Source organism: Anabrus simplex, chromosome 10, assembly GCF_040414725.1.
Source record: "Anabrus simplex isolate iqAnaSimp1 chromosome 10, ASM4041472v1, whole genome shotgun sequence".
Lineage (NCBI taxonomy): Eukaryota > Metazoa > Arthropoda > Insecta > Orthoptera > Tettigoniidae > Anabrus > Anabrus simplex.
The window spans coordinates 13,287,670-13,312,413 of record NC_090274.1 but is presented as its reverse complement, the minus strand read 5'-3'; the positions used below and the strand labels follow the sequence as shown (position 1 = coordinate 13,312,413).

The 24,744-nt window shown below is 42.1% G+C and overlaps 2 protein-coding genes across 2 annotated transcripts in view; one reads left to right on the top strand and one right to left on the bottom strand.

Moving 5' to 3' along the window:
- The window catches only part of LOC136881961 (caspase-1), a 41,903-nt gene extending 28,347 nt beyond the window's left edge, over positions 1-13,556 (top strand). Inside the window, exons 3-5 of the mRNA XM_067154435.2 lie at positions 9,443-9,618; positions 12,213-12,333; positions 13,236-13,556. Coding sequence (XP_067010536.2) covers positions 9,443-9,618; positions 12,213-12,333; positions 13,236-13,465 — 527 coding nt within the window. The 3' untranslated portion in view covers positions 13,466-13,556. The remainder of the gene's footprint in view (positions 1-9,442; positions 9,619-12,212; positions 12,334-13,235) is intronic.
- The window catches only part of LOC137502403 (uncharacterized), a 73,022-nt gene that overhangs the window by 31,787 nt on the left and 16,491 nt on the right, over positions 1-24,744 (bottom strand). The gene's annotated exons all lie outside the window — the stretch shown is intronic.

The window sequence follows — 24,744 nt, the reverse complement described above, 5'->3', positions numbered from 1 at the left end:
GGACCTGGTGGGAAAGATCCAACAGAACCGGGAGAAGGCATCTATACAGACAAAAATGTGGGTGTTTCCCAAGGAAGATCGGGGGAGGGGTCCTACGAAATCTATGAACAGTCGTTCCATGGGGCGCGAAGCTTGTGATGAAGACAATAATCCCACTCGGTTATTCAAATTAGGTTTGCTGATGGCGCAAGATTTACAAGATTTGACCATGTTCCTGATATCACTATCCATTTTCTTCCAAACAAAGAATTGCCTGATTTTCAAACGAGTTTTGAAATTTCCTAGATGACCGCCAAGGGGTGAACAGTGGTAATACTTGAAAATGACAGGTACCAGAACTTTAGGAACGACAATTTTGGAATTATGGTCCTTGCGACCCTTACAACAGAGAACACCCTTAGATAAGGAGTAAGGTTTTACTTCGATCCCGCTACTGATCATGTCAATGATCCTTTTCAGATCCGGATCAGCTTTTTGATGATCTCCAATTTCTTGATACAGCAATGGGGAATCGGTGAGGATGGCACTAACTCCAACGGTATTGACAGCAAGCTCATCGACACATGGGTTGGCTTCCACACAAGGATTACCTTCAAACATCCTGCTCAAGCCATCGGCAATGACGTTCTCAGACCCACGAATGTGGCGAACATTGAAATTAAAGGATGAGATCCGTAATGCCCATCTAGTTATCCTACCGGTCCTTTTGGGTCGGTTCAACACCCAAGAAAGAGCCTGATTATCGGTTTCCAGATCAAAGTTGACGTGCTCAATGAAAGATCGAAATTTCTCCAGAGCAAACAGCACAGCTAGACACTCTAGTTCATAAATGGAGTACTTAGACTCCAGATCATTGAGGACCCTGGATACGTAGGCCACCGGCCTACGCCCATCTTCATGTTCTTGTAACAGAACGCCAGCAATAGCACGCCCGGAGGCATCAGTTTGGACAATGAAACGTTTCTCAAAATCAGGAATAGCTAACAAAGGTGCATTAATCAGTGCGACCTTCAATGAATTGAAAGCTTCCTCCTGGGCTTTACCCCAAGTAAATTTTACATTCTTTTTCCTAAGGTCGTTCAACGGGGCAGCCACTTCAGCAAAGTTAGGGATGAATTTTCTAAAGAAATTGACCATACCAATGAATCGAGCAACGCCCTTGACATCTTTGGGAGGTGGAAAATCCCTAATGGCTTGAGTTCTGGAATGATCTATGGAAACGCCCTCAGAAGAAACTACATGTCCCAAGAAAGACATGCTGGGTCTGGCGAAAGCTACCTTTGATAATTTCACTGTAAGGCCGGCTTTCCTTAACCGTAGCAATACTTCCCTAACGTGCACCATATGTTCCTCGAAGGTATTCGAATAAATTAATACATCATCCAGGTAATTAAAGACGTAGCTGAACTTAATGTCAGAGAGAATGGAATTTAACAACCTCGACAACACAGCTGCTCCACAGCTTAGCCCGAACGGAAGTCTGAGGAACTCATACAAGTTCCAGTCGGTGATGAAGGCAGTGAGGGGAATTGATCTCTTCGATAATGGCACTTGGTAATAAGCCTGGTTCAAATCCAGGACAGTGAAAAATTTCGCACCTGAGAACCATCCAAAACAAGTATGAAGGTCAGGTAGGGGAATAGATTGGAGTACAATCTTACTATTTAGGGCCCTATAATCAATCACAGCACGATAACCACCAGAAGGTTTGGGTACCAAGAACACAGGGGACGCATACGGGGAAGTTGAAGGTCTGATCACTCCGTCTCTCTCCATTTGATCAATGATTTTCTTTAATTCCAACATACGGGGTGGGGAAAGGCGATAAGGAGGGGATCGAACAGGCTGCAGGTCAGACAACTCAATGTCATACTCTAGTACGTCGGTCAAGCCTAACTTGCTAGTGAACACATCGGGAAATTCCCTGCAAAGATCACGAACTTGCTGTGCTTCGGCATCTCCTAAATGATTCAGGTCAAGCCGATCGATGTCACTAGACTCATCTGACTCAGGGTAACCCGCACACAAAACTTTAGGCATTTTCAAGGGAACGTTAATCAATTCAAATTTCAGGTCAGGAGAAAATTTAAAAAAGAAATTTCGACACTGAGGATCCAAAACAACACCGGCCCAAGATAGAAAATTGGTACCCAGAATAATGTTACATGATAAATTGGATGTCACCAAGCACTTGATCTTCCAAGTGAAATTCCCAATCCTCAACTTGACCTTCACAGTCCCCAAAATATTTAAAAACTGACAATTAGCCGAAACGCATCTTAGGTTAGTGGGTTTTATTTCCGGAAGTTTACACGAGGATTTCTTTTGACAATACCAGGCATAATTCATCAAGCATACTGCGCTTCCAGTATCAAGAAGAGCATCTACGGGTTCATTGTTGACTTCAACAAATGTGCACGTGCCAGAGGAGGGGGCATGAGCAGAAATACTATTGCACCTAGGGGGACACACCGGTTTCTTACGAGATTCAGGGTTTACAAACTTAGAATTGGCAGACTTTGCCCTTTCCCTTTCTAGTCATTGAGTACCATTTCTGTCTACCAAGGGGCAATTTCTTTTAACATGCTGTCTAGAGCCACAGGAATAGCAAGCGCCTGGACCACGTCTAACGTCAGGGCAGGAATTTCTTAGATGATTTCGGGACCCACAGTTGTAACATTTACGGGCATTCACAACTTTAGGTGTTGACGGAAGAACGGGACAATTGGTAGTAGTAGGGGGAGGGAAATTCACAGGTCTGGAGGCATCCCCATGTTTAACATCTTCAGCAAAGGAACAGGCCTCTTCCAATTCTTGAAAGGTAGTAGGGCAACGGGTTAAGGAAAGATAGGAGCGGTACGCAGGAGATATACCTTTTAAAATTCTAGAGACCATTTCACATTCTGGCACAGAAATTCTAAAAACCTTGCAAAAGAATCGCAGATCCAGCACATAAGTTAGCAAGTTCTCATGCAGGAACTGGGTCCGGAAACAGTGTTGGGGCACAAGACTTTGGAGAGCAAGAGAGGGAATAAATTTGGAAAGGACAAGTTCATGAAAGGTACTAATCGATAAATTTTTAGAGATAGCTTCAGAAATTTCTCTCTTTAGAATCCCTTCACAATGAGGGAAGAGGGCGCGGAAAATCCCCAAATCGTCAACTGAGTACACATTACCAGTCTCGGTCAACTCCACCAGAAACCGTAAGAATCGAATACACTCATCGATAGAATTTACAGAAAAGGACTTCACTCCCCGAAAGACTTCCTTTAAACAGTTAGGCGATGACGCCGAGTTTAGCTTAGAGACTAAGGTTTCCAGTAAAGGAGCAGTCACACAGCACTGACCTTGGGCATGGGTCGAGGACACAATTTGGTGGGAAGGGACACTCGGGGTGGGTACAGTAGGGTTAAGTGCAGTAGAAATAGAACAATTCTCCATATCTCTGTTAATCAACAGCAAATCTAGATCAGAGGTGATGCCAGAAACCACCGTTAACAATCTAGCACATTCTGACACAAAAACAGAATCAGGCTTAATAGATAATATATCCTGAATTCGGCCCGAGTAGTGGTCAGCTCTGGCCCTCAGCCGGTTTACTTGGGCTTTGGACGGAGGCAATTCAATGAACTCTTCACGAATAATATTAATTTCGTTAAGATTGTCACATATCAGGTTAAGGTACTCACCCACTCGTTTCCTATCAATAGAAAATACATTAATGGGGACCTGGGAGTTGGCTGATAGCAAGGCAGCACACTCAGCAACAGTACGGGCAGGTTCAAGGCCACGAATGGATAACTCGTACTCCAATTCGGCACGACGCAGGAAGGAGGGGTTCGTAACGGCACGCGCCATGGTAGCAAACATGGAACAAAATAATCAAAAAATTACACAAGATCCTTGCACTCCCTTTTACAATAGTTATTGACAATAACACTTTTAGTTTTTTAATTTTTGGTTTCCATCCACCAACATTCGCCACAGCACTGCACCAAGCAAGGGTAGGAGGGGAGGAAAGTTAGGTTGCAGAAGGCAGAAACAACAGAGATTAGGCAGCAGAGCAACAACAGTGGAACAACAAACAACCACCGCTCTGATACCACTCTCACCGCTCACCACCCTCTAGGACCCCGGTACCACCTAGGGGTGATGAGGTGAAAAACCTTATCCACCAGGGAGAGAGAAAAAGAGAGAGAGAAAAAAAGGACGAAGAGAGAGAGAGAGAGAGAGAGAGAGAGAGAGAGAGAGAGAGAGAGAGAGAGATAGAGACCCTGGTGAGAAGGTTGTTAGCGTGTCCGCCCCAAAATGGGAGTAATAGCGAACACGAGGAAGAAGATGGGCACAAGAAGAATAACACCGAAGTTCAAGCACAATTTAAAAACAAGAAATCATAGAAATAACTTACCGGAAGCAGCGAGGAAGACAACTAAAGGCCGTGGAAATTAATGCACAAGAAAATCAATGGCCGTGCTCCACCGAACGTGGCGAATGAAAACCAGCATTTACATGAAGTAAAAAAAAATTTAATGGAAGGACAAAAGGTAGGTAACAAACCAAGTTATTAAGATGATAAAGCCTAAGTTTATTTTTAAAACGTAATGGCAAAATGTAAATAAAATCAACATAAGGTTGAGAAATGGAAAAGGAAATTAACAATAAGTAAAATAAATTAGAATATACCCAGGTGGGGTTTTAAAGAAAATTAATTCATTACTAAATAACAATTAATGGAAAATAAATACTCTTTAACAGATTAAAAATAGGGAACTTTATGAAAACAACAAGAAAGAAAGGGTGACCTCCGTACCTAATAAAATGTGATCAGAAAACAACGGGAAACAAAATGACTTTCTTACATAAATGTTACCTTTAAATTAAATGTGATCGATCACGGATAGTTAAATAAATTTAAAAAAAAAAAAAAATATTAAGTTAACAATTATTCAATAAAATGGATCTTCAACGCGGTCGCTTCTCATAATTACCAAATTTGAAATCGTTCAGTTACCACCAAGGACAGTTTCCAAGACAAACAGAATTTTACGTTAAAATACCTCCTCACGCGGGGCAAGGAAATGGTAACACAACATTAAAAGGAGGAGAAAATAAACAAATTAGTTTAAACAGTAAACGATACACTCGACCCCGAAATATATAATTCAAGATCCACACAGGCTCAACACGCCGGACAACAATTCACCCGACAACAATCCACACCCGAACCGTCGCCAAGGTAACCACTAAACAAAAACAAGGCCTCCTAATACACGGAGGAAAAACAGGCCAGAGAAAATAATTAAATTCACCCAAACCCCAGAAGGGGGGGGTGGGGAAGAAAACATACCAAACGAATTAGAAAACAAAACACAGGAAAGCAAACAGAAAGCCGAAAGAGGTAAGGTTCGGTACCTTGGAGACTGTACCTTGGTTTACAAAGAAAGTTACAATTTAAAATGCCCAAGTAGATCAGTAAAATTTTAAATTAATAATTCCAATTTAGTTCATGGTGAACCTTCCACATTACTGTGATTAGTTGCCGAAACAGTTTTCCAGATTTTCGATACCACACACGCAAATAGGAATAAATTTAACGGCGAAGTCCAAATATTTATTATTATTATTATTATTATTATTATTTTTCCAGAAATCTTCGAAAATATCAAAATCCTCTTCAGGACGACGTTTAAAGTGTGTCAAACACTGGTACGTACCTTAGGTGATGAAGAAATGAGAAGAATTTTTAACCTGACATTGTTGACGAAGAAATACAGTCAAGCCACCGGGATCCAGACCTCGTTGTGAAGTATCCAGACGAAAAATAAATCCAAAAAACGCTCAGAAGAAAAGGCAGGAGGTCTTCAACTAGTTTACCTGGGGAAAATCCCCGTTAACATTCAATTTACGGTGGTTTCTTGGTACTCCAACACTCCATGACGCCGGACACAAATACACACCAGCTCAACATGGCTGCCTCAAGCGAACAGAGTATCGCGTCGGCCAGCTGGAAGCAGGCCAGTCTAGCCTGGTAGTCGACCGGCGGGCGCATGCGCAGTAATGCGCAACCAATCACAAGACCAGACAATGGCCCGCTGACTACAGTAACTTTAAAAGAAGGTATACTGGCGTAAGCCGTTTGACACAAATTATTCTAGGCCGCAGGGCCAGTTCAAAATGGTTATAATGGGGAGGCTCACATTATTTAATATTGTCTCAAGTGGTATGCATAAAATGGTTTTGATGGTGCGGTTATATGAGGAGGATAGGTGGTCATGGAGGGCAAAAGAAGTAAGAGACCAAGAAGACGGTTTTGTGATACGAGGTATTGAACTAAACAAAGTCATAGAGCTAGTTGCCATCTGTTAGGTTAAAATGGAATGTCAGATTTGAAAAGCAAGCAGCCTGAATCATGTTTAACCATCGATGTCTGTCTGTTAGGTCATCAGCCCAGAGGCTGGTTGGATCCTCAAATAGCCTGTCTGTCTGTTAGGTCATCAGCCCAGAGGCTGGTTGGATCCTCAAATAGCACCACCAAAGGTTATGCGGTTATCAGGAAACAGCAAAAACCAATGGCAGCACCAAAATGAGGCGTACTAGGCAAGACGAGGAGTGAGGTAGTTTGCCATTGCTTTCCTCACTGGGTCAGAAAGTGCTATTACAGCATGACTGACCCTATGAGCAACACCTTTCATAACACTCAGATGCACTAGTCGTGCTCTGAATGCCATTACTCAGCACCACCCATACCCCAGCAGCTTCCATATTGTCACAGCCATGGATGTTGACTGGGACTTCGGTGGAAGCTACACTTTACTCTGGCCTGTGCCAAGAGATGGATACAAAAGTACTGTATCCATCAAGAAATGGCAGCAATGCCTACATTTCGTATACCACGTGTATCCATAAGTCTTTTCTGGTTTCACTAAGAGATGGTGCCAGCAAACAGTACGCAGCGTATGAATTTGACACATACGTCAGATTGTTCGCCTGACATTAACCTACCAAACACACACAAGTAGAGTCCGCCAAACACTAGCGTCTGTGTTGTATCGTTCAGTGATCATGTTGACATTTGTACCAGAAAAAGAACATCTGCAGCATGCATTGTTTTTCTTATTTATGCAAAAGAAAAAGGTTGTGGAAAGTCATCTTTTGCTGGTAGAAATATATGGTGAACATGCTCCATAGATTAGAATGTGTGAAACATGGTTTTGACAATTTAAATGTGGCGATTTCAGTATGAAATGGTCTGGTAGACCACAGCAGTGCAAAGATGAGCAACTACCAAAACTGTTAATACACAATGCTGTCGCCAACAAATGATTCATTTAAATCATGCACTGATCGAAAGATGACCAGAATGGGCCAGAAGACATGCAAAGTGCCGTCTCACACAGCAAAACCAGTGAAAGACACCTTGAAATCACTTGGATGGGATATCCTTCTGCACCCACTGTACTGCCCTGATCTGGCGCCATCTGACTATCACCTCTTTGCATCAATGGGGCACACGCTCGCAGAGCAGCACTTCAGCAATTTTGAGAAAGTTGGAAAATAGCTCGACGAATGGTTTGCCGCAAAAGACAAACAGTTTTTCTGGCAAGGTATTCATAACTTACCTGAAAGATGGGCAAAGTGTGTAGAAGCCGCTGGCCAATATTTTGAATAAACAGAAAATGAATTTCTGTTGAAATGTGCCTGTTTTATTTACCATAACATCCAGAAAAAACTTATGCATACACCTGGTAAATGTATGTAAATCCAACAAACTACTTTTACAGCTTCAGGAGAGGTCAAAATGCCAGAATTTTGTTACTCAAGACTTCTTTCACATGTCGGTAAATGTACTGGGATAAGTGCAATTCCTTAAGCGCCATTTTGCACAGTTGTGGTCATTGTTTGCCCTCAAGCCAGTGGTCCTTAAGTCCTCTTGTAAAGCAGCTAGCCAGCGCTTTTTTTGGTCATCCAGGTGGGTGGACACTGTTGACAGCAAAGTGGAAGTCGAGGTTGAAAACTGTGCCATACCATCGGAGCGGAAGCGTCATACCCGCATTTTCTGCATAATTGGCTCGATGCCAATTTTCTGATGAATTGTGCCATTTCTGATTTGGTGGTTTAAGGAGATGCCCATCAACTAACAGAGCATTCGCATCTCCATGGCGTGAAGTTGACGTTCAGTGCTTTTGTTGCACCGTTGGCATTCACCACCATATAGCTCAACTGGACATACTATGGTTTGGTACATCTTCCACTTTAGGTTTTGTCACAAAGTAGGCCAGTGACATGCATCCACCACATCCAAGTTGAATTTCTGATCTTCGTTTCCTCTTGTCTTCCGAGATATTGGGTTTGGATTCTAATGTAGATTTGTCTTGTCTTTTGTCTTTAGTTATTAATTTAGCTGTTTGATCGAATAGTGAATTTTATGTAATTTTAAATTTACTAGGTCTTTTCCAGTTTCTTTAAACCAGTTGGGTTTTGTTTTACGGAGAAAGATTTGTTTGGTTAAGCTATTAGAGTTCATTCTAAGAAAATGACCGAGGAAATTTATCTTTTCTTTTCGCACAGTAGGTATCTGCGAGGTTTTCAATTTTCTTGTACAATGTTTCACTCTTGATGTACGGTATATTTTCTTATAATCCTGAAATTTTGGTACTTTGATCTTTCTTAAAATTTCCCTTTCTTTTAGCCCTAGTTTCTCCATCTGGCCTTTCAAATTCATGTTTAGTGTTTCTCCTGGTTTAGTCACTGTTTTATAAAGTTTAATTTTGGACCCCCATGAAGGGGATATCTTGTTATATGTATTGTTTGTTAGTTGGAAGGTCAGTTCAAGTTTATTTTTTCTGGATTCCACAGCATTCCGACTAATCAATTCTCCGAGATATTTGAATTATTTTACTACTTCAATCTTTTGTCCTTGAGCTTTGAGGTGTTTGCTGTTTGTCGTGATTTTATTGTTTTCGAAGGAGATGTGAAAACCTATTTTAGCTGCTTGTTTCTATAGTTCAGGGATTTGCTTTCTTGCTTCTTCCATTGTTTTAGCAAACCAGGCCATATCAATTGCATAAGACATACAATTGATTTTAAGGTTCTTTTTGCAATCCAGTCTAATTCCACTCTTTATATTCTTCTTCCATTCTCTAACTACTTTATTAAGCGCACAGTTGAACAACAATGGTGACAGCCCATCCCCCTGTCATACTTCCATTCTTATTTCAAAGGTATCTGATAGTTCACCCATGAAATTAACTTTTGCAAATGTATTTGTGATAGTTGTTTTTATGATATTAGTTGTTTTCTTACCCAAACCCATTTCCTCCCTGACTTATAAAAGTGATTTTTCCATCAGTTGAATCATATGCGTGTTTTTGTTAATATTATCATCATCACCATTATAAGGAGATGGGTGAATTTGATGACCTGCTATTGATATTTTTTCCAGTCAGGACAATGAACCACATCGATGCAGACTGCCTTCTGGTAGCTGTTATGACCCACGGGAAAGAAGGACTCCTCCATGCGAATGACATTCCGTATCCTGTCAGTCTCTTGTGGGCAAACTTTGTTGGAGAAAAATGCCTTTCACTAGTCGGCAAACCAAAAATCTTTATCATTCAGGTAAGCTGTCAGGTGTAATAAATAATTTCAAAACTGGGGTTTCAGATCTTCCTCTCAAATTCTGTAACTTGATGCCAGCTCACTGGTGACACTGCCCACGGGGATTTGGGAACGTAACCCCAATATTTTGCAAATTGGGAGATAGACTACACTGACGGGTAAATAAACATGATCTCACAAATGATATTATTATTATTACAAATTAGCTTTGCTTACGCAGAAATTAATTTAGTGGCCAGTTATATTATGGATGGACACTGGAAATGTGTACCCACTGGTACTAGAAAATGAAAGAGAGCAAGTTGACCCATTCTGTTACCTAGAAAGCCCTGAGGATTCTGGGTTCAAATGTGAAATCTTTGGGTGCGAGACATTCAAGGTGATTGGGAGTCCAGGCCTTATCAACTATAAGAATCTAAGAAAAAAATTCTAAAATAATTAATTGTATAAAAGCCACCTGTTCAATACAAGTTTGCCATTTGATAAATGATTTTCTAAAGAGCTACATATGACATGTCTCGACCTAGCCTGGAGGTCATCATCAGCTAAAATAACACAAAGATGAAGACATATGAAGGACATATACACCCAGACCCTGTGTCAGAGAAATTAACCAATGATGGTTAAAATTCGCAACCCTGCCGGGAATCGAACCCGGGACCCCTGTGACCAAAGGCCAGCATGCTGACCATTTAGCCATGGAGCCGGACAACATATTAGAAAATATGCTAATGTAAAGCATTACTGAAATCGAGTGTCACAATACCCGATACAATTAGAGATGCAAATTGCTTTACGTCGCACCAACACAGATAGGTCTTATGGCGATGATGGGATAGGAAACGGCTAGGAACAAGAAGGAAGCGATCATGGCCTTAATTAAGGTACAACACCAGCATTTGCAAAGCCTCCACGACTCAGGCGGCAGCGCGTCGGCCTCTCACCGCTGGGTTCCATGGTTCAAATTGTGGTCACTCCATGTGAGATTTGTGCTGGACAAGCAGAGGCGGGACAGGTTTTTCTCCGGGTACTCCAGTTTTCCCTGTCATCTTTCATTCCAGCAACACTCTCCATTATCATTTCATTGCATCTATCAGTCATTAATAATCACCTTGGGAGTGGCGACCCCATTGTAATATTAGCCTTTATATGTTTCATTCATTACATTCCTGACCCGGTCTAAGACTGGAAAACAGGTTGTAGGTTTTCATTTTCAGAAAATAACACTACAGTTATTTTGGAATTGTTCCAGACTCGGAACTGCTATTTAACTGAACAGGCCTGATAGATGCGTATGTAATTTGTGCAACAAAATATATGGAAGGTATCCTTTATCAGATTGCTCATGGAGGACAATCTCTGCAGAAATATAGCAAAGATTTACTGTTGACCCTCAAGTGCCCTTTTGGTGAATCTTAATTTAAAGTCCATACTTCCATGGTCAGTTGTTTGAGGATTGCAATGACCTAACATTGACTGTTTGTTTAGAAATGTTTAGGAATGTACAACATCTTGGGGGGAAAAAAAAAAAAGAGTCCATTATGTCGTTATTGACATTTTCAGGCTTGAACTAATGTTGGAATTTTTGTTAGGAATATAAGTTTCTGTTGAAAAGTTGTATTTTGACCGTCTATGAGCTTCTTCAACTTGGAGACAACCGTTTGAATCATCCTACAGTATATAGCCACTTATAATTTGCCAGGTTGAGGGGCTCAGATGGTTGAGGCGCTGGCCTTCTGACTCCAACATGGCAAGTTCAATTCTGGTTCAGTCCAGCGGTATTTGAAGGTGCTCAGATATGTCAGTCCTGTGTCAGTAGATTTACTGGCACATAAAAGAACTCCTGCGAGACTGAATTCTGGCACCTCAGTGTCTCCAAAAACCGTAAAAGTAGTTAGTGTGACGTAAAGCAAATAACATTATTATTATTATTATTATTATTATTATTATTATTATTATTATTATTATTATTATTATTATTATTATTATTATTAATATTATTATTACTTATAAATTATTTTGTTTCTGCTAATGTATCATGTAAAATTTTACCACTGCCTAGAGGCAGCCATCTAAATGAGCAATTATTATTATTTATTCATTTATTTAACGTATGATGCTACAGTTGACAATCGACTCTATATACACCTTAAAAATATACATATATACAAAGTCCACATTAAAATGCTTAATGTGGAGGGCTTTCAGTTTCTTATAGACGAATGTCCAGCTCTTCCAGCCAAGAGTGTGCCTCAGGGGTCACACAATGTACGTCCTCGATGGAACAAGCAAAAGCTCGCAGAGGGCAGTCGTTCAGATTGTGCACGATGGTTTGCACTTCAGCACCGCAGTCACAAGCGGAAGAGGCTTTCCAGGCCCACTGATGCAGAGCAGAAGCACTTCTTCTGACTCTACAGCGTATCCTGTTAAGCGTGGTCCAGGTGGAGCGAGGAAGGTTGAACCCAGGCAGCTTTGTAGTTGGATCTCTGATGTTGACAATGCCAGGAGGGTGTGATTGTGAATAAACAGGAAATGATCAGTTACAAGGGCGCTGATGGTACGATCTCTCACTTGTGTTTGCTGTCTCGTTCCAGGCCTGTCGCGGAGGAATGCTTGACAAAGGGGTGCCAGTCGCCATGGAGAGGGATTCCCATCCTAACTCATATGTCCTTCCCACTCACTCTGATGTCCTCATCGTGCAGTCTGCACCAGAAGGTAAGTATGTGTAGTCATTGTAAAGATACGTCTGGAATATTTCTTGTGAAGAATCATGTGGTATGCAGCCATGAGTCCCATATTTTCTATTTCCATTACAGTAATTATGGCAATCTGGGTAAACTAACACTACCTCAAATTATAATAAACTCGGATTATGTGGAAATAAGAACAAATGAATAAAAGTGTAATGAGAACAAAAGAGTTAGAAAACATACCTTTGTTAGATATGAGTTAACAATAACAAGTTTAAGTCACACGAAGATAAGAATGAGAAAAGGAACAGTAAGTAGAGAGATGGATAATCTGCCTATTCAATACTATGTATTAAAATTTTATTTACATTTCACACTTTAGAATACATAGTACATGTTTCGAGAAATATGTTAATTATCTTCTTCAACTATGTAGGTTAAAATTCATATATAATATTAAGACATAATGAAACAGGAGGGTCCCCACTAAAAAAAACTAAAACTGTGACATGTACAATATGACATATTAAAAATTGATCAATAATGGCATGGTTGTGAAGTTGAAGTCCATCTCGTCATCTCCATCTGTGTAGATAAAATGTTGAGCACTGTTGCGATATGACATCAAATGTGTCCTTCTTAATCCAGTACTCCCTTATCAAAATCAAGTTGGATCATATTAAAAATAATATCAAATCATTAATTATGATTACATAAGGTCTTCATTCTTAGGTGTCAAATATAGTTGATATTATGCATGTTGATGTTAAAAGGTAAGCAAAGTTCAGCAGACTCGAAACAGAGAGTTTCTACAAAACATATTTCACATCCAGGTACCCTTAAACCAATAAGTCACTACCGGACACAGCCGGTGAACTGCTGCCTGTCATTTTCTCTGTCAATCTCAAAGTCCTGTCTCAATTTCAGGCCACGCTTCTTGGAGGAACGAGCACAGTGGTTCCTGTTTCATCCAGGCACTGGTTCAGGAGCTCAAGGATCTAGGGAGAACAAGAGACTTGCTGTCCATCCTAACATTTGTGAACCAGCGAGTCGCCATAGACTACCAGTCCAGCAACAAGGAAGTGCCTGATTTCGACAAGAAGAAGATCATACCGTCGTTCACCAGCATGCTCACCCGACTGGTCTACTTCCGATAACAGCAGGACATCTAGCTCCAAATCATAAAACTTTAAAGCAGATTAAAAAAATTGAATGTTTGTACACATTAAAGTGGAGAATACATGTGTATTTTGTTTTTTAGTTATGGATACACCCAGGGCTATCCAATACATTCTGGGCCCCCTCTTCCTGAATTACTACTTCTTATGATGCCTTCTCCATTCAGCGATGGTAGGCAGTCAACCTGGAATTTATACATTTGTTATTTGCCACATGAAATAGAGAGTATGTGTCTTGCTGATAGGGGCAGCATGCCTGCCTCTTACTCGGAAGCCCCTGGTTTGATTCCCGGCCATGTCAGGGATTTTTATCTGGATCTGAGGTTTGGTTCGGGGTCCAGTCAGCGTATGTGATTATAATTGAGCAGCTAACTGACTATGCGATAGCGGCCTCGGTCTAAAAAGCCAAGAATAATGGCGGAGAGGATTCGTCGTGCCGACCACACAACACCTCGTAATCTGCAGTCTTAGGGCTGAGCAGCAGTCCCTTGGTAGGCCATGGTCCTTCACGGCTATTGCGCCATGGGGTTTGGGTTTTGTTCTAAATATCTTGTTGGTACTGATATTGCACCTTATCGTCGGCCGCTACTTGTTTCCGAGAATACGTTTTTCTCCTGCAGTTCAAACACATAATAAAGGAGAGTACAAATGATCCACCTTATATCAATACAAAATATGTTGCTAATACAAGATCACAACATTTTATGTTATTTTATTACTAATGGTCTATGTTTGTATTGTAATATATATATATCTTTGTTCATTTCACCTATTGTGGCTGATGATGGTGTCCAAGGACATCCAAACTGGTCCCTAATAAAAATGTTGTGATCTTGTATTAGCAACATATTTTGTATTGATATAAGGTGGATCATTTGTACTCTCTTTTATTATGCGTTAGTCTCCTTTCAATACGGACCAAATATGAAGTTTTTAATATTAAATGATCCTGCAGTTCCTCTTAAAGTCTGTTGGCTCTGTGGAGATGTTGCTGATGACTGATCAAGCCAATCTTTGCATTGAAATATGCGGCCACACAACTCACATCTAAAGGTGTGTGGAGGATGCAGTTGGATCTGACGTAGTTTCCGCTTTTTTGTGTTTCAATTTCTTGTCTGCGACCTGCCTGCTCAAAAAAGTGAGATGCCTTCTGCAGTAGTTTTGCACCAGAGAACATGGTTTTGTGCAGTTGTTGCCCAGCTGTTAGCATTTATGTTGGTGCTATTTATAGTCTTCTTAAGCTGGTCTTTATAACATTTCAAAGGAGCACCTTGAGGCCTTTTACCACGACCAATCTCACCGTAGAGAAGTTGTTCAGGCAGTCTGCTATCATTCATACGCTGGATGTGACTAACCCATCTAAGCCGATGAGTGATGATGAAGGCTTCTATGCATGTTAGGCAACCAAGACATCCTTCTTCTGCCATGTTTGTGTGTGTCATCAGTTTTCCCTTGCAGAACAAGTTGCAAAGGACTGTACTCCTTGCCATGAATGATGCGCCCAAAGTAATCAATTTCCAATTCTTGATGGTCAGCCGAACTCCTGTCTGCATATTCACATTCTTTGAAACTTCAGTATTTGTAATTCTTTCCATCCATGAGATATGAAGCATTCGTCAACAGGTCTGCATTTCAAGTGCCTCTAATCGCTTACACAATCTTGAAGTGAGTGTCCATCCTCCCATAGCATAAAAGTGTTGAAAACATATAGCATTGCAACATACAAGGTCTGAATCTAAGACCTGGTCAATAACTTCTTCAATTTGTTGAAGGTGTTTCGAGCTCATTTGATTCTAGCATGGACATTCCAGTGAGTTGTATACAAAGAAGCAGATTTGTACTACATAAAGAAAATATTTATTGTTGAAGTTTTTTACTCTGTAAAAAATAAAAGTTTCTCTAACTTGCTTATTTTGCTGAATGTACATTAAATCCGTAATCCGAGTAAGTTTGAGAATGCCTTGGAAAAATTATATATATGTACAAATCTTACCTAATACGAACAATAAGTTTCTCATTGCCAGAACACAATGCAAACCAATATTCCTATAATTGACTGCCTAAGTTGATCGTGAGAAGAGTTCTAGCAGAAGGCTAATAAGTTTACAATCTTAATCTGACTGATGTCAGTAAAGGAAATGTATCAAGTGATTGAGCCATCCAAAGCAGATAGGATGAGGCTAGAGGTGATACCTCCCAGCTAGCGTTAGTCCACTACTTCGGTGCACATGTTCAAGAGGCATGACCTCTGTGCCCGAGTAATGGAGTAGGCTTAGTCTTTGGGCAGCTGCTAGCAGCCTGACTGTCTCTTCTGGCTGCTCGCCTGTATAGGCACCATGCAGATAGATCGAAATGCTACTACTAGCGCTACATAGTGGCCCGTTCTGAAACAAGAGGTGAGGCACAGTGCGAGAGTCTCAGTACAACGTGTGTAACATTCGAACAAGTTGTGGGTTTAAAGCGATTCAATTCGGGGATCTAAGTGAATCATCATGCAATAAAGGAAGAAACCTTGTTGTCAGCGGCCACGTGAACGGCGTTGAAGAGTTAATTTCGAATGGTTTCGCATAGATCACAGGAAAAGTCACCCGACAAACATCTGGCAATTTGCCGCCTCATATCGTGAAACTTGAGGTAGGCAAGGTGTAGTTAGGTAAAAATTTATTTAGTTTATTTAGTAAGGACTAATTGATGCATGTTTGCTAAGTTGTACGCGTTTTTATTTTGTGTTCAGGTTGACCAGAATCGTAATGTCTCTACCAGCGAATGTTCCTGTCCTGTCGGCGCCAGAAGAACTTGCAAACGCGCAGCTGCGGTAGTGTATTATATAAATAATGAAAGTGTTGTTTCCAAAACAGACCGTCCGCAACAGTGGGGAAAACCGAGTCCGAAAACAATGTCAACAGAAAAATATAGAAAAGGCAAACGCGTGAAGAACTGTTTGGTAAAAAGACTTTGAGGACATCTTGTTCCCCCTTCGAATTAACTGAGGATATTTTAAAACACATCCCTTGCAGTCTTCGTACAAAGCATTGAGCAGTAGCAAGTACTGAAATCGAACAACCGTGCAGGGCCATAGTCACCTTATTGATAGACAGGGTAGTGAATTATGTGGAGAGAGAAGAATGTGAGGAAATTGTGACACAGCTATTACATTTACAAGTCTCTAACGACGTGCGCTTGCCAGACAAATACACCTTTCGCACTGTGAGTAACGAAATGTTTTTTTTACCAGCAAAGTGCAGGTTGATACAGATCATATAATAAAAATCTCCTTGGACACTATCTCAATCAGGAAGCCCTCAATGGTTTCAAGAAAAAAAAAAGATAAGAAAATCTGCTAGCACGAAAGCAAATCGGATCAAAACTAGGCTCTTGCATTTGTAAATGAATCTCCAATTGGGGGAGCTGCTTTGAACATTCTTACGGAAGTGAAATGGAAAGTGAAGCAATAGAATGCTATGGAAGTTCATTTGTTGTTCGTGTTATTCGATGAGGTTGCAAATTCGTTAACACGCAACACACAGACGTCATCCACGTGTGGAAAAAGTTCTGTTGGCAATTTCTGTAATATATTGTATATTTTGATTCTTTGAATACACCTTTCTACGTGAATTCTAACACTCGCAATATTGTAAGTACTCTCAACTTCCTCAGCTGTTAATCTCCCGTCATGTAAGAACGGTGGTGTCACGATTATGATACCGCGGCCAGATAAGTTAGTTCTGATGCCTAAATCCTTTATCAGCCATGACCTCATCGCCAGGTTGAAGGAAAGTAAACCACTGACGGTTGTTGTGAATGAGTCGCTAGCTCTTCCACCGTAACATTTAGATTTAAAGCGATCATACCATTAGGCGTGATTGCAATTAAAACTTTTGCAGTGTATCTACCCTTGTATTGAGAATAGAAATACAATCTCTTGATCTACTTGGGGAGGCTGTTCAACTCTAAATTCCGTGCAGTCAATAATGACTCGACAATTACCGTAATTTCTTTTAAATGCTGGAGACATTGTTTCTTGAACACTTTCCTTACTAGGCCAGAATATGAAATGTTTCGTACGCAGTGCAAGTTGCATAAGCACGGTCGTAAAAATATGTGAAATTGTTGTCTTGTGAACACTCTCAAAGCAGAATAGGACAGTCCGATTTTCATTTTCATTAGGAAAATGAATAATCTGGTTTCTTTACATAATTTCGAAACATTACAGTTTGGTAATAACGCAAGGCAAAGACGTTGAAGTTCACACCTGTTAAATCACGCATTTGTGTATTGTTCCTTATGGAACTGTAGCCTTGGAAACCTGGACCCTTGATGTCTGTATGATCGTCTTCCGTTCCACACATTTTATCATGTTTCGTAATGTCCCCTCCCAGACTTAAATTAAGTGGAATACATGCTTGTGTATTTACGTCAGTTTCATTTTTTGAACAAGAAAACATGAAGTCTGAACAATGAAATTCCAGATGCATCATTGGTTATGTTACTTGGGCAAACTGTACTTGAAAATTTTCCGTCTGATTCTTCCTTTTTTAATCGCTTGAGTTGTCAGTGAAAGCGCTGTAAGCTGGGTCCCGGCGACACATTCCTCTTCTTGGATTCATCCGGAAATATTGTCGGAACATAGGCTGGACTTAGTGGGTGTCCAGATCTTTTGTTTCCGATAAAATGTGCACTACATATTTTTGAGGTTGCCAAAGTGATCCATCAGTGCTAAAAATTCAATTAAATCGGATCAACTGAACTTATTACAAACATGTGCAGTACGTATGTGTACACCTACTTACTTCGTTCGGTTAACTCCTTGTATTATCCATCGTCTCCTTCGGTCCACATCTATCGCTCGTTTTGGAAAACAATAATTTTTTGCGTAAGTATTGGATCATCTGACAACACAATAATTGCGTTTACTTGATCTGCTATTCTCTGCCATTATCATCTGAGTGACTACACGCTCAGTCATAACACAGAGCTGGGAACGGAGCTATTGCTCCTATGATTGCAATCGGTAGTGCGAGTGCAGCGCTCCCTCCGACTCCGGTATTCTCCGGTAGTCAACTGTTGCTTGGAAACCAATCGGAGGTTTCGGAGGGCGAGCGGAGGACGAGCGGAGGACGGAGCAACAGTACACTTATTCTCTTTGAACAATAAGTATGAAGAAGGCGAATATATGAAATATATCATCATCATCTGTTTACCCTCCAGGTTCGGTTTTTCCCTCGGACTTAGCGAGGGATCCCACCTCTACCGCCTCAAGGGCAGTGTCCTGGAGCTTCAGACACGTGGTCGGGGGATACAACTGGGGAGTATGACCAGTACCTCGCCCAGGCGGCCTCACCTGCTATGCTGAACAGGGGCCTTGTGGAGGGATGGGAAGATTGGAAGGGATAGCAAGGAAGAGGGAAGGAAGCGGCCGTGGCCTTAAGTTAGGTACCATCCCGGCATTCGCCTGGAGGAGAAGTGGGAAACCACGGAAAACCACTTCGAGGATGGCTGAGGTAGGAATCGAACCCACCTCTACTCACTTGACCTCCCGAGGCTGAGTGGACCCCGTTCCAGCCCTCGTACCACTTTTCAAATTTCGTGGCAGAGCCGGGAATCGAACCCGGACCTCCAGGGGTGGCAGCTAATCACGCTAACCACTACACCACAGAGGCGGACTATGAAATATATACATTCGCATTTATCGTTAACGTTTAATATAACGATAAAAGCCCATGCAAATAGAATAGAACTTTTTCATTATATTACCTTTGAAATGTAATATATATGATAGACTATAAGAGGTCTCGTACGTCCCCGCGGTGTTGGGGCTAACGGGCCCGCCTGTCGCGTGGCGGCCCCGGGTTCGATTCCCAGCCGGGCCGGTTTTTTTAAATTGTAATGAATACTATTCCAGTCCTGCGGACTGGGTGTATGTGACGTCCTTAATCTTCCTTTCCTCACACACAACATTCCACAGTACCGCCATTCCAATTACACGCAGGTTCATACAATATGGTGCCTGTAGGGGCAAAAGATCCGCATGGGTTGACGCCCCGAACAAATAGCATTTTGAAGAAAATAACCAGTGTTGAAAAACAACGCGAGAAGCGGGACTCGATTCAGTAAACCAGCGCTTTCGGAGCTTGAACGCTAACCACTCGCCCACCGCCATTTCGTGCTCGTGAACCCAAAGCACCGGTACATATTCGACGCGAAAGGTTATCTTGCGATTTTCTCGAGAACGTGATCCGAACGTCATGGTCTCCCCTTGTAAGTGTATTGTACCTGTATTCAGTCTGTGCGTATTAAATTTGCGTCTATATTTCCTCTGTTTGTTGTGTTGTGTAGGTAATGCAAAGTATATTAGAAAATAATTGTGGTATTGGTTTGATATTTAATCCCGTTTTTAGATAGTATTCGTGTTTTAGAATATTTAAAGGCATTTAATAAATTTGTACAGAAATTTGTACCACAAATGCCACGAAGGCCGTCTGATGCATGGCATTTCTTTGAAATTATCGATGATAAACATCAGCAAAATGCACAATTTGCGGCCGCAATTACGCGACGGGTGGTAGTCGGCTTCAGCAGAAGAAAACAACATTGCTGTATTAAGCGAAACAGTTATGTTGTGAGAAAAGGACATTGAATATACGGGTGAAATACCTTTACGTTGTCATGCCGCTACAGTACATTCAATCGGTATAACCGGATGATGACGTCACAACAACTGCACCGCTCCGTCCCAGCCACGAGCCAGCGCTCTACCGTCTGAACTACTCAGCCCGGTACAGCATATAAACAATTCCAATCACTTCATTCTCTTCAGTAATAAATGATCTTTCTTTCTTTCTTAATCTGCTTACCCTCCAGGGTTGGTTTTTCCCTCGGACTCATCGAGGGATCCCACCTCTACCGCCTCAAGGGCAGTGTCCTGGAGCTTCAGACTCTAGGTCGTGGGATACAACTGGGGAGGATGACCAGTACCTCGCCAGGCGGCCTCAACTACTATGCTGAACAGGGGCCTTACGGGGGGATGGGAAGATCGGAAGGGATAGACAACGAAGAGGGAAGGAAGCGGCCGTGGCCTTAACTTAGGTATCATCCCGGCATTTGCCTGGAGGCGAACTGGGAAACCACGTCCAGGATGGCTGAGGTGGGAATCGAACCCACCTCTACTCAGTTGACCTCCCGAGGATGAGCGGACCCCGTTCCAGCCCTCGTACCAATTTTCACATTTCGTGGCAGACCCGGGAATCGAACCCGGGCCTCCGGGGGGTGGCAGCTAATCACACTAACCACTACACCACAGAGGCGGACGCAAACTGAATTTCAACAGATCAAAATCTGTTATTCACAGCGTAACAAAATAATGAGGCAATCTTGAAACGACTGCAGCATTTGAATGACAAACGTAGAAAGACACATGCATCTGTGGAATTGATACTGAAGCCTAAATTGTAATTCCACCCAAGATCACCATTACTACATTGTTCACATTAAAGTATTTGAATTTTCCGCCAGTGAATTCAATCGGAGGACTATCGGAGGTCTCCAGAGGAAGAGCGAAAACAATTGCTCCGCTCCGCTGCTACCGTTCTCAGCTCTAGGCAGTCTGTCTTCGTCTTAGCTATGTCATGTTCCACAGTTTCATCTGAGATTGCATCGGTTCGTCATTGGACGTAGAGCTGGGAACGGATCAGTTGCTCCTATGATTGCAATCGGTAGTGCGAGTGCAGCGCTCCCTCCGGTATTCTTTGGTAGTAAACTGTTGCTTGGAAACCAATCGCTGGTTCGGTCGGCGAGCGGAGGGCGAGCGGAGGACGGAGGAACAGTATTGAATGCGTGCTTCCTTGCCGTTCCATCCGTGGTGCGCAACGGATGTGGTAGCGACATGGTAAATACTGCTTTATACGTATGACGAAGGCGAATATATGAAATACATACATTCTCATTTATCGTTCGTGTTTCATTTGTCGATTACTTTTGTAACAATTTGATTTACGTCATGCCGTCTTATGGCGACGATGTGATAGGAACGATTAAGGAGGGCAATTTCTAGACGTGAAAATGGAAAACGACGTAAAACCATCTTCAGGGCTGCCGACAGTGGGGTCCGAACCCACTTTCAACCGGGAGATAGTGGGTTCGAATCCCACTGTCGGCAGCCCTGAAGTTGGTTTTCCGTGCTTTCCCATTTTCACACCAGGCATATGCTGGGGATGTACCTTAGTTAAGGCCACGGGCGCTTCCTTCCCATTCCCAGACCTTCCCTATCCCATCGTCGCCATAAGACCTATCTGTGTTGGCGCGACGTAAAACAAAACAGAAAAGTATCCCCGACCGAAAGTCTCACGCTCCAGGACACTGTCCTTGAGGCGGTATAGGTGGAATCCTCTCTGCGAACGAGGGAACATCCAACCCTGGAGGGTAAATTGATAGAAAGATTATTATTATTATTATTATTATTATTATTATTATTATTATTGTACTCCCATATCCACTTCTGTGGTTTTCTGCGACGTTAAGGTGCCGGTATTTTGTCCCACAGGAGTTCTTTCATGTGCCGGTACACCTGCCGACATGCGACTCTCGTATGGCAGCATCTTCAAGTACCGCCGAGCAAAGTCGGAATTGAAACCGCAGACTTGAGCTCAGAACGCCAGAGCTCTACCGTCTGAACTACTCAGCCCGGTACAGCATATAACCAATACCAATCAGTTCGTACTCTTCATTAAAAAATGAAATGGCGTATGGCTTTTAGTGCCGGGAGTGTCCGAGGACAAGTTCGGCTCACCAGATGCAGGTCTTTTGATTTGACACCCTTGGGCGACCTAGCGTCATGATGAGGATGAAATGATTATGAAGACGACACATACAGCCAGCTCCAGTACCAGCGAAATTAACCAATTAAAATTAAAATTCCCGATCCTGCTGGGAATCAAACCTGGGACCCCTGGGACCAAAGGCCAGTACGATAACCATTTAGTCATGGAGCCGGACGTACTCTTCCGTCATAAATGAGCTACACGTATAACACAATGTAAGAGCATCGTATATAATACATATTTACATGCACTGGAATATACTTATTGCTTAAACTGTTTTACTATTAATAATATTGTAAATGCATTTGCAATGGTATTATATGTGCCAATATTCAATCTACAGTATTCTATCCACCTGCACCTATTGCAAACTGAATGTCAGCAGATCAAAATCTGTTGTTCATAGCGTAACAAATAATGCGGCTATCTTGAAACGACCACAGCATTTGAATGACAAACGTGGGGGAACACATGCATCTGTGGAATTAGTAATGAAATTTAAATTGTAATTCCTCCTAAGATCACCGTTACAACATTGCCCACATTAAAGCATTTGAATTTTCCGCCCGTGAATTCAATCGGAGGACTACCGGAGGTCTCCGGAGGACGAGCGAAAACAACTGCTCCGCTCCGCTCCTACCGTTCCCAGCTCTAAGAACAGCTACTGCGAGTTTGGAGTCTTGCTCACGTGTTGTTTTCCGCCCGGCCGCTAGAGCGACGCGCACGGTGCCTATACCAGCCTATACATTCCGTAGGCGGTCTGACCTCGTCAGCGTGCTGGCTGGGAAATACGTCACGTTCCCGAAGACTCTCTGTGTAGTAGAGGTGTGACGGTCCAGAGAAAATGTGTCACTGCTCCAACTGCTCCAGTGACACGACTGGAGCAGTGACACGTTGCCGGTCCAGTGACAAACCGGTCCAACCACAGATGGAGCTGAGGAGCATGGGATAGCATGCAGAGCGCGGTGACACGCTACCGGTCCAGCAACAGATGGAGCTGAGGATCATGGCTCCGCGGTGACACGCTACCGGTCCAGTGACAACCGGTACAAGCACAAATGGAGCTGAGGAACACTGTTGCCAGCCCATAAATATTTTCTCCACCAATTTTTAGTTCAAAATCTGCTAAATTTCGAACTGAAGTAAAAGAGCATATATCAACTGTGTTAATAGAGGGGATTAACTCAACACTCACCGCACTATATGCTCTGAAACAGATCTGCAGATCTGACGTCCTGTGGTTGCATATGAAGCCGCATGGTACTACTCTCTTTCAAAATATATGCTGGCAGTTCAAAGTGCAAAGCACATCCGGAAATTCTCAAATCTGTTTCGAAAGTTACTTTCACTTTCATTACTGTTTTCATTGGTTTTGATAAGTACGGAAAAAAATAATGTCTAACACTTTCGCATTTATATTGCACTACCAATAGGTGCACCGTCCGTGTTTGGGATTACTAGGATGCTTAACCAACTAGTCTTTTAAAGTTTAATTCTTTAACCACTTTTTACGAAATATCTGACTGTACATTTAACCTTTTCTTTTGACATATTGACATACCAAACATAACCTGACGTCAAAAGAAACACGATATCAAACACGACACTACCCGTCTCCTCTCATCAAGAGCACAGTAACGATTGCAACCAATTCTGGCTAAGGTTGTGGGCCAGAGCTGCTCTCATTGTGTTATACGGGCCCGCCTGAAAAAATTACAACTCGGACCCTGTCAAATAAAATGTAAAATGTATGAATAAAACCAAACTCCATTGCGCAACAGCGCCGAAGGGTCATGACCTACCAAGCGACCGCAAACCTATGAATAACTACTGCAAATTAAATCACCGAGCTTGATAGCTGCAGTTGCTTAAGTGCGGCCAGTATCCAGTATTCGGGAGATAGTGGGTTCGAACCCCACTGTCGGCAGCCCTGAAGATGGTCTTCCGTGGTTTCCCATTTTCACACCAGGCAAATTTAATTAATTAAGACCACGGCCGCTTCCTTCCCACTCCTAGCCCTTTCCTGTCCCATCGTCGCCGTAAGACCTATCTGTGTCGGTGCGACGTAAAGCAACTTGCAAATGAAATCACAACAGGAAGATGTAATGCAATACATTGTCAATTTATGTAAGCAAATGAATTATTCATTACTGTAAGATTTCGAACAAAATATTTAAAGGTTCTTTAAGTTGATGCCATCCTGGTGGGAACATCCAAATGTTGTCCATCGATAACATCACAGGGAAATTAAATTAAAATTACCAATCTCTATTCCCTGACAGGTTTACAGGACGCGTGTGCGTCTCCGATAACCCTTCCAAAAATATGAATTCATGCTCCGCACGTGTGAATGAGTCATGCACTCAAATGCTATTACTTAGGAAATGTATACATGGCATCACGCACCCACACGATTACGCGAAGCGCTGTGCTAGTATTTAC